The following is an 11487-nucleotide window of genomic DNA, read 5'->3' as shown; positions in this document are numbered from 1 at the left end:
ATAAAGCTGTTATAAATATTTGTATGCAGTTTTTTGTGAGGACATAATTTTCAGCAACTTTGGGTAAATACTGAGGAGTGCGATTACTGGACCATATGTAAGAAATTGCCAAACTTTCTTCCAAAGTGGCTGTCCCATTTTGCATTCCTGCCAGCAATGAATAAGAATTACTGTTGCTCCACATTCTAACCAGCATTTAGTGTAGTTGTTCTTTGGGATTTTGCCCATTTTTTTTTTTTAAACGAGTTCACTTAATCTTTTGTTTCCCCCAGTTTTATAACTGATAAATAAAACTGTAACTATTTAAAATGTACAGTGTGAAGATTTGATGCACATATACATTGTAAAATGATTATCATAGTCAAGTTAATTAACATATCCATCACTTCCAATTAATTAGTGTGTATGTAATTTGAGAAGGCTTAAGATCCACTCTCTTAGCAAATTCCAAGAATACAGTATTATTAACTATAGTCACTGTACTGTATATTAACTCCTCAGAACTTATTCCTTTTACTGAAAGTTATAACATTTTCCTATTTCCCCGACCTCTCCATCCCTGGGCAACCACCATTCTGTTCTCTCTTACTATGAGTTTGAGTTATTTATTTACTTTTTAGATTCCGGATATAAGTGATGCCATACAATATTTGTCTTTCTCTAGCTTATTTTCCTTAGCATAATGTCCTCTATGTTCATCTATGTTGTTGCAATGGCAGGCTGAATAATATTCCATTACAAATATATGTATTCTTTCTTTATCCATCTATCTGTTGATGGATAATTAGGTTGTTTCCATATCTTGTGTATTGTGAATAATAATGCTGAAATGAAAATGGCAGTACAGACTGTCTCTTCAGATACTGATTTTGTTTCTTTCAGATATATATTCAGAGGTGGAACTGCTGGGTCATATAGTAGTTCTATTTTCAATTTTTAAAGGTATCTTCATACTGTTTTCTATAGTGACTACCAGTTTACATCCCAAGGACAGAGTACAAGGTTTCCCTTTTCTCCACATCCTCACAAACACTTAACATTTGCCTTTTGATAATATTCATTCTAACAGGTATGAGAAGATATCTAATTGTGGTTTTGATTTGCATTTCTTTGATGATTAGTGACTTCGAGCACTTTTACAATCTTTTTAGTGAACAGGTAGAAAATTTGAGCCATCGATGTGCTATAAAATCTATTTGCACAGTTCCTAGTTCATAGTTTCTAATAATTATTTTCATATAGAACTTTAATAGTATGTTTGACTCCATGAATGGGGAAAACAGACCATGCTTTGTCTAATATTCTCTGAGTGTTATTTCAAATGGTGATGAATTTCATTTGAGTAGCCAACCAAATCCCGTATTCACAGCGAAGACCGATACTTTCTCTGTGCTGTTAGGCGTTCCCTCCTCTGCCTTTTCATCCACTTGTACCTCTCTTCTCATAAACGGAACTGTAATGATTTCAGTTTAAGGAGGGATTTAAGATAGAATTGTCCTTTTTAACTTTATTTTTGTTTTTGAAATTTTATATTCATTTAGAAGTAATTATCTCTTTTCACATTTAAAATGTATTTGTTTATTTTTTAGTGCGGTATAGTTGATGGAAAATATATATTTCAGGTTAACAACATAGTGATTCACAATTTTAAAAAGTTATATTCCATTTATGGTTATAAAATATTAGCTATATTTCCTGTGTTGTATTGCGTATCTTTGTGGCTGATTTATTTTAACATACTGGTTTGCATCTCTTAATCTCTCACCCCTATCTTGCCCCTTCCCCCTTTCCTCTCTTCACTGATCACCACTGGTTTATTCTCTGTATCTGTAAGTCTGTTTTCTTTGTTTTGTTATATTCACTTGCTTGTTTTATTTTTTAGAATTCACAAATAAGTGTTAACATACAGCATTTGTCTTTCTCTGTCTTATTTCACTAAGCATAATACCCTCCAGGTTCATCCATGTTGTTGCAAATGGAAAAATTTAATTCTTCAGATAAGTTTTTGTCAATGGAGAGGATCAAGTTTCCCTTACCCTGTCTCTCTGCCGCTCCTGTCTACCTACATCGCTGTCATATATGTCATATATGTAGTGTTTACTCATTTAGTTAACATTTGGATGTTGTTTTCCATACTCCTAATTTTCCCTTTTGTATTTCTGCCTGCTTGTTACAAGTTATAAAGGCAATTGTTTTATTTCTTTACAAACTTCCCCAGTAACGAATTCATAAACAAATAAAGTTATCATTTAATTTTTATTTTGTGATAGTATCATGTTAAATCTATTTGAAAAAAAAAATGTAACCCATTCTATGAAAGTACAATGGTAAGAATAGGTGAGTGCCTACAGACACTCACACCCGTCTATAAGCAATAAGAAAAAGGGTTTCTATTGTGGACTCAAAATACATAGGGCTCTTTACATTAACTTACATATCAGACCAACCTGGAAATCAAGAAGCCAAAGTCAAATCCACTTAGCCTGTACGTAGTTAGACATAATACTGTCCCAAGACAACAAATTTTCTTAATGATACACAGCAGGCGAGGGGCTCATTAGCTATAGGAACTGGGCTTGGACACATTTTTTACAGTTGTCAAATTTTTCCTCCCGGGGTCATTTTCTTGGATATGAGTGAATGATGTAGGACCTTCTGTGAAAGAGACAATGGAAAGATCAAGACAGTATTGTAGATGTGCAGATAAAGGAAAGCTAAGACGTAAATTATGCTTATGTCATCTTTTCCAAGATACTCTCTAGAATGTCACTGTCTCACACCATTTTAGATTCTGAGTTTGTCATTTTCTTCATGAGTGTAAGAAAGACCATATTTGTATGAATTGAAAGAATCTGAATATAAATATGAATTTTATCAGGGTAGCTTAATTTACCTTCATAGACCATGGCTTTCCTTTTCCAGTATAATTGGTAAAAACAGCATAACCTTCAGTTAAATCATCTATTTTTAGGAAATATTTTCAAAGGGAAACTAAGGAAAATTCAATCTCTTCTGTTGCACAGAAAGTGCAATTATTTTCCGGGAAAACTAATACAAAAGTTAATGCAGCCTCATTTCATATAGCAAGTTTAATAATTCTTAAAACATATTTTACCTGAAATGTCTATTTAATTTTGCAACACATTTTACTTATATTTTATTGATAAGTTGAAGGAGATATTTTAATCATGCTTTTAGACTGTATACCATATTTTCGTGCTGACATAGAAGAAATTTTAGAGATATTAAGATACATATTTTTATTTCACATAAATTTTATTTTTGTATGTGGATTTTAGTAAGCTTCTTATAGCAATCTCTATTTTTGTTTGAATCCATAGTCAACCTTGCTTTGATATGAGAAACAATGTAGATTACTGATATCTAAATATTTGTTACATGGATGCAAGTTGATTTTTCCCATATAACTTAAAATAAGACCTTGTTTTTAGGCTAATAAGAGAAAGGGGCATTGAAGATATATACATACGTCTAACTGAAAGAATGAATTGAGGCGCTTCAAGAATTTATGTAGCGAAACTCAGAGTTTTTCATTTAGCTGAGTTTTCAGAGGTGCTTCTTTTAAACAATCACAGTCATTTATTTAAAGAGAAGGCCATTCTCTGGACCATGTTCTTGAAGGTTTGCTTCACTTGCTGATTTCGTAGTGTGTATATAAATGGATTCAAGAGGGGAGCCACTGAGGTGTTGAGCACAGCTACTCCTTTGCTTAAAGTCACTCTTTCCCGGGCAGAAGGCTTAATGTACATGAAGATGCAGCTGCCGTAAGAGAGGGAGACAACTACCATGTGGGAGGAACACGTGGAAAAGGCTTTTTTCCTTTGACCTGTGAAGGGAAACGTCAGAATTGTCCGGATGATACAAGTGTAGGAGAGAATAACTAGTGTGAGGGTGACCATGAGTGTTACCACAGCTAAAAAAAATGCCATGAGTTCTAGAAAGCGAGTGCTTGTGCAAGAAAGCTGCAGAATTGGAGAAGAATCACAGATAAAGTGATCAATTATATTGGAGGCACAGAAATCCAACTGCAGCAGCAGGATTATTGGTGGAAAGATGATCAGGAATCCTGCGAGCCGTGAGCTAAAGACTAGAAGTATGCAGACTCTGCTGTTCATGATGGTCGTGTAGTGCAGGGGTTTGCAGATGGCCACGTAGCGGTCATAGGACATGGCGGCCAGAAGGTAAAATTCCGTCACCCCCAAGAAGATGAAGAAAAACAACTGCGGCACACAACCATTAAAAGAAATGGTTCTGTCCCCCGTCACGACAGTGACAAGGAATCTGGGAATGCAGACCGACGTGAATGATATTTCTAGGAATGAGAAGTTTCGAAGGAAGAAATACATTGGAGCCTGCAGATGGGGATCTGAAAGGGTGAGGGTGATAATGATCAGGTTCTCAGTCACACTCAGCATGTAGGTAACAAGAAGAAATATGAAAAGTGCAACCTGCCACTGTGGGTCATTTGTCAATCCAAGAAAAATAAATTCTGTTACTTCTGTGTAATTTCCTTCTTTCTAATGACATTCTTTGTTCTAGCTGTAAAATAGATGAAGATAAAAGAAAGCTATGGCACCAGCCAAGAAACACACACACATGCATGCACGCACACTTGAAAATATTGCTGCCTCGTGCTTTTAGAGAAAAATTGTTTTGTAGCACGTAGAAACAAAATACTTAAAAAACTCTGTAATTCATTATGATATATATTAATTCACTATTCTATATTTCCTTCATTGTATTCTCACACGTTTCAGTATAAATGTCTGTCTTCTGAATGTTTGAGTATATTCCTGAAAACAACAACAAAAAAATAGAGATTAAAGCCCCAAGTAAAATTCTTATTTAGAGCTTCCTTCCAACTACCACAATATTCTTGAAGATACTCTTTTGTTGCTTTCTTCTTCATACACATTGTAAATATTTCTACTTTTTGAATAAGCACTTCTCTCTCCTTACCCATATGAACTTTCATAATCCTCGGAGACAACTCTGTTGTCCATCTGATAGAGTAATGCATCCCAGAGAATAGTATATAGAGGTATTTAATGGATGAGAGGGTTTTCCCAATTATCTCAATGTCTACACTGCAAGACACTCTAGTTTTAATTACTAATCTATTATAACGGTGTCTTGTAAGACTGTAAATATACTCTTCTTGAACATATTTTTCTTAACTGCTTATCTATCATGAGTCTACAATGTCCAATATCTGAATATATTTATATGTAAATATATGTGAAAACATACAAAGTAGTACTTTTACTTAAGTCCTAATTTTATTTTTATAAACTGCCAGTGTTTTTACTTATTTCCAAAATCGTTTTGCACTTCTCCACAGTATTGCTTATTTTTTCCTTCAGGGATAATAAAAGGGAATAGTTGACATTCAAGGTAAGTTTTGGAGAGGCAAAGAGTCTTTCTTTTCTTTTTTCCCATATTTGGTATCTAATGTAATTCTTGGTAGTGTACAGGATTTATTTAATTGTTTGCTCCCGTTTTAAGTTATTCTTTTCCATTGAAGCTTTAGATGTGCTGTCATCTAAGATACTATTTTTCAACACTTACATGTCCAGAAAGCCTGCCTAAGTGTGTAAGGCCTCATTTGTTTTGTATACTCTTCAGAGGTTTAGTGATACTATTTTGTCAGTATCAGCCAATTAATAGGATAATGAACTTACAATGTTTGCCTGCGTAATTACTGAGAGGGATATTTTCCCACTTACAATCATCTGTTCTCTTTGTGGTCATAAGCTATGCATCTTCTTTTTGTCTTTTACCTTTATATGATGAATGCTAACCTTCACTATGTATGAAATTCATATTCTGCAAAAGTAAAACATAAATATCTCCTCCGGATAAAATACATCAAGAAGATTATTTTGAATATTCTACAAAAATGATTACAAGGTGTCCTAATACTAATTATATTAAAAGTGATTATGAAAAGATATATAGGCAAGAACACAAAAATCATAGACGTCCTATTAATCACAAAATATTTATATTATAATAAACAAAAATGTTGCAAAAAATTAAATTGTAGTAGCTTTAAAAGTTTCTTCATTTATATATTTCATACACATTGTGTAGTTTATTAATTCAGTGTGCATAATTGAGATTACTTGTGTAAAGCATAAATACACACTATTACAGCAAAAAATAAGTTCCTAAAAGAAACTGTCAAAAAATACTTACTCTTATAGCAAATGTGACTGGTTTAGTCAATATCATTTCTAATGTCTTCTTTAATTTCTGAAAACTAAGTGCTTTGGGATTTTTAAAAGCCTTCGCAATCTGTTTCTCCCCTGTCATCTTATATTTATAACCAAATATCCAAAATATTGATAATAAAGACTAATTCTCACAGCTCCTCTATGGCTTTTACAAAAAGGCCATTTATCAACCCATTTCTGAACAGCAATCCAAGTTTCTCTGAGGGTTTGCGTTCCCACTTATCCTGCCTGTAGGTGGGTAGGTGGTATCCTACCTATTGTCACTTGGAGAAGTATCACCTTGGTACTTGAAATAAGTTATAATTGAAAGGACAGCTGATGTAATGTCTTTCCAAGCTTCGTGGGCAAGATGATATGATCTTTTGGGCAGAAGTAAAGTTACTCAGTCTAGCCATAATTTTATCTCCATTACAATGGACTCGGGGGGATTAGCTGATGAATAAACAAAAAAGGCACGGTGGAGATTGGTGTTCTCAAGACACTAAGCATTAAACAATGGTCGGAATTAGTACACAATTTAGAACAAAATATTTAGGTGATAGTGGCCTGATATCAGAGCAGAAAAATATATAGAAAGATTTACATTTTTTATAATAATTCATAACTTCCCAAGGAGTAGAAACAGTAACCAAGTGGTATTCGAGATTAACAGTTTCTAAGTGGTGGCAGACTAAGTTGTGAAAAAGTGGGTTTTTCTCCAATCATAAGGAAAATATGAAGACTTCATTGTGATGTTTTAGACTGGGGCTGAGATCTCCATTATTCTACACCGTAAAAGATACCAGACTTGCCCTAAAGGTTTTATATCTTGCCCCTGAATGATGACATAGAAAACCTGATCGTGACTAGAATCACTATCAGTTACTCATTCCATAATTAATTTAGTATGTGTTGGGCTCCAGCTTACTTTCTGAGAATACAAAGATGACAAAGACAGCTCTTTGCATAATTTTGACTTCTTAGAAAAATTGTGAGAATTCGACATTATTTTTGAAATCTTAGATTCCCTTTCTCTTGTTCAGTACAAGCAATATTCTCTCCCAGCATTATTTTACTACTCACTACTTTGATCTGAAAAGACATATATAATATTCCACTTACATTAATTATTCAAGACATATTTTGTTGCTATTTAATCCAGGAGTTCCATAAAACATACATACAGTTTAAATTAAATGGAAATTGGGACTGTTTAATGATCTTAAAATAAAAGAAACTTTCTGAACAAAGATTTTTAAGTTATTCTTACTGTTTCTTTGGGAGACAGATGAAGTTATTCATGGTATATGATTAAGCAAAATGCAGGACATATTGAAGAAAGAGACTATTAAAAAGAACTTGACTAATGTGACATAAACATGCTCACGTTTAATTGCAAACATCGCTATTGTATTTATCTGATGTTTATCTGTAGGCCAAAATGTTATTTAAAATTATGCATCTTGGACAACATTTTATTAAATAAAGCTGCATGGAAAATTACTTTAATTAAAATAATCATCAAAAATTAACTAAACTGAGCAAATCGTCTTAACTTGATTACATTTGCAAAGACTCTATTTCCAAATAAGATCGTATCTAGAGATTCCAGGTGGACATGAATTTTTTGAAGAGCACTGTGCAAACCAGGGCAGTGCTGAAAACGAATCCTTCTAATAACAATCTTAAACAATAACATATCTCTCTTGAGCATAGCAATTCATGTGCTTTCAGTTTTTAGTAGAATCTGCTTTTATGTAAGTATATTCAATAATGGATTATAAGAACATACACGTTTTTAAGAAAGTTCTTTGAAGACCATCTTAAGCAGTAAAAACACCAATAAAAAACACAAAAATGTAAAAAATGTGACATTAAATAGGCCATGAAAAGGGCATTTGTTTAAGGTATGACAATTGAAAAAAGAAAACAGAGCATCACCTCGTCTAACCTCAGCTGAGACAGTGTATGAAGGATAACAGTTTTTTTTCTTCTCTGTGTATGTTCTCTCTGGGAAAGTGCCCCCTGTATGATTTGGGGCTTATTAATACATTTTAGAAGACACATTTGCAAATATCAGGTCCATTAATGGATCAACTTTATGTAAAATACACAAAAGTTCATATGCTACTTCTAACTTCAGTCCTTTAGTCCAGAGTTTATTGTGATACTGTTCATTTGCATTTGTATAACTTCTTACCTGATAGGGAGAAGCCTTGCTCATGTTATGAAAATATATACATTTATTTATTCAAATCTAATGAACATATAGAGTAATTTTAGAATTGCTTTAACCCATATGCCTATGAGAAGCAAATTTGTCACTAGAATTACAGTGTTTGTGATTTTCTTTAAATCAGCCTCAGATTATCAAGTTAAAGCAGTTTTCCAAAATTACTTAGGCCAATACATTTCTTACGTGCCCCCTTTAGTATTGGTCATGTCATTAATTTGTGAAACAGTGAGATTGTTAACAAACTCAGGTTTGGCAGCTCACTGCTCAAAAGCCAATAAATTCGAGAGGCAAGTGTCAGTAGAAAGGAAAGGTTTTAATCAGAAAAGCTGGCAATCTGGGGAAATGGTAGACTCATGTCGGGAGATCAGCTTGGAAGATTCTGCTCAGCCATGACAGTTTCTAAAAGGAAATATGGAGGGGAGGAATCTGAGTGAGGGGAGGAATCTGAGTGACTCATTGAGGCAGGAGGTTGGTTCTGCCTCAGTGTCCATCACATGCAGACTGGCTGACTATTCAGATGCTATCTTGCCCCGTGATCTGCCTAAGGGGGCTGCTGGGAATAGAGGGCTAATCATTCTTTAACTGCGTAGTTCCTCATTCTGACTTCTTTTTATCCAGGCAAGAATCAACAGTTTAGACAAGGTGTGGTGTGCATTGAGGAGAGTGTAAGTCAGGAGTTAGTTTCAGTTGCTTAGCGGTCACATTGCTGTAATTAGGCTCTTTTAAGGTCATAAGGGGGACAGAAATAGGAAAGGGGCAAAAAAGCTGCTTTCAAGATTTACTTGTCACAGTATGGGTTCCTCTTCAGTTTCAGCAACATCCTGGGAGATATTTTAAAAAAATTTTCACTTAGCGAAAGTCACTTCCTGTGGGCTGTTTACTGCTCTGTGTGTGTTTGAAAATGCATGGAGTCATGTTTCCACCCCCACAGAACCACACAGGAGAGCTGTAACATCTCACAAAGTCCCTCATGTTGCCCCATTGCAGTCAACCCTTCATCCCTCTCTCAACCCTGGCAACAACTGATTTGTTTTCTATCCTGATCGATTTGCTGATCCAGATTGTCACACACATAGAATCCTATAATGCTCAGCCTTTGAATGATTCTTTCACTTAGTAAAATGGACTTACGTTTCACTCATGTTGTCTGTGAATCAATAAGGGGCTCTGGTGCTAAGCTTGTTTCTGGTGGGAGGGATTTTGACTCCCAGCATTTCAGAGGCCAAAGGTAATTTTGATGTTTCTTTGTTGTTGCTGCTTTTGGTTTGGTTTGGTTTCATCATCACCACCAATGATTTTTTTTTTTAATTAGCAAAAACTTGTAAAACTTTTCATATGTAAGGCTCTTCCTTCTTAGCTTTTCCATGGCTTACCATCTCCTGGAAAATGCCAGACTTGGATACATGCTAGAGGTTTGAAAATAGTCTGTGAGCAGTGAATGCATATGTGAGAAAAATTACCTCCTTTAAGTGAGGTAATTGCAGAGTCTCTAGAAATGCATGACCAATTTCATGAAGCAGAGAAGCAGGATCCTTCTGTTGGCAAGGGAGTCTAGGTGGAGCCTCCATGTTCAGATGTTCCGAGTCATCTGAGTCCACAGATGCCTTCAATCCGATTCTCAGTCCCTACTCTTTCCCAATCAACACCTTAACATTCACCTAAGACACATGGAGAGGTTGTGAATTACATCAGTTTTACTGTTACGGAAACTGTAGGAACAGGATTTCATATTGGCTGTGCCATCTCTTTGGTTACGAGGTAATTGATACATTGAAGTTGCGTTTTCTTTCTTTAAACTGTCAAATGCATTTGGAAGCAGCCAGCCCTCTGCATAAGCCAGGCATTCATGATGCAGCCTTCTTTAATCTGTTTTAGTAGTGATTTGATCCTAGGTGAGCTCTGCCTTGCTAGTGTGTAAATGCAGACTACCAGGGTTTCATTGTCTAATGAAATCATTGCTGACTTCAGACCGCACAGGTTGATTATTGGTTAGATTCTAATTGCTTTGGGAGTCTATTACTTGGATATGCTCTCCGTATATCAAGTGCAAATTAGACTGAGTTCTGTTTTTGTAAGATGTCACATCTATTTTGATTATTCTTGAAATAGTCAATACTTGTGGTTAATGGAAGTGATTATTTTGTATAAGTCAACGTTTAGGTCCTCTATGGGATACAAAGATGAACGTAACCATTCTCAAGGGAGATGCACGACAGAGACGAGTTAGGAGGCTACTGAAAATGCCAAGGGTGACTTCCCCAAATCCCTCATGGTCTACATTATGGCAGAGATGTGCTCTGACTTTGCCTTGTTCCCAAGAGATGAATGCATGACTCTCTTCATGGGTTAAAACAACTAGACTTGAAAATTTATTAGTACAACCAGAGGGACACCAGATTTAAGAATCTGTACTCATAATACCCAATAGTGTCATATCCCTGTCAGTTCTCTCTTTAAATATGACTTTCTTAAACTTCTAGAGCAACATTATTGAAGAGGACTATAGTATATTTCCAGATCTTCTTAAGGTTTCTGACATTCCATTTTTATTTCCTAAACTATTTCCCTTGAGTGTTCATAAAATAGAGAAAGTTTAATCAAACTTAATTAATATGACTTTGCTAGTGTCTGGCAGAGAAGCAGTGATGTTCCAGTCTATTATGCACAGCAGAACTGTGGCTGTCTGAAATATGTAGAAGATAGCTGACGTGATTTTAGCAATCCAAATACAGAGAATGGTGTATCCAGCTCAGCTGGGGATGAACTGAATAGGTTAGGATGAAGGAGAGGTTTTCCTACACATTTCTGGAATATCCTTATGGATAGGGTGTCACATGTGAAAATAAATGTGAGGCAGAACTCCAAGTCAGTAAATCATTTTTTCATAAAGCTTAATAGCTGTGAATGAAGAATGTCCAGACAGAAAATGCACTGGGCTACAACCTGGGTGACAGAGCTGCTATGATCTGAGGCAAGTAGTTATTTTTCAATTTGTGCTTCAGTGCCAAATGAAAA

At 35.0% G+C, this 11487-nt stretch overlaps 1 protein-coding gene across 1 annotated transcript; it reads right to left on the bottom strand.

Annotated features, from left to right (window-relative positions):
* Positions 1-3473: 3473 nt before the first annotated feature.
* LOC116156572 (olfactory receptor 6C75) lies at positions 3474-4525 on the bottom strand. Its single transcript, XM_031463617.2, has one exon. It carries the CDS (start codon positions 4434-4436, stop codon positions 3597-3599), a length of 840 nt encoding a protein of 279 aa, XP_031319477.2. The 5' UTR covers positions 4437-4525; the 3' UTR covers positions 3474-3596.
* Positions 4526-11487: the final 6962 nt, after the last annotated feature.

The sequence above is a fragment of the Camelus dromedarius genome, chromosome 11, assembly GCF_036321535.1.
Source record: "Camelus dromedarius isolate mCamDro1 chromosome 11, mCamDro1.pat, whole genome shotgun sequence".
NCBI classification, from domain to species: domain Eukaryota; kingdom Metazoa; phylum Chordata; class Mammalia; order Artiodactyla; family Camelidae; genus Camelus; species Camelus dromedarius.
The sequence above is the reverse complement of the archived record's forward strand: the minus strand, read 5'-3'. Positions and strand labels throughout refer to the sequence as shown.

Bases quoted from the DNA above. Each gene is read 5' to 3' on its own strand.
- LOC116156572 (XM_031463617.2), bottom strand. From the start codon at position 4,436: ATGCTGAGTGTGACTGAGAACCTGATCATTATCACCCTCACCCTTTCA.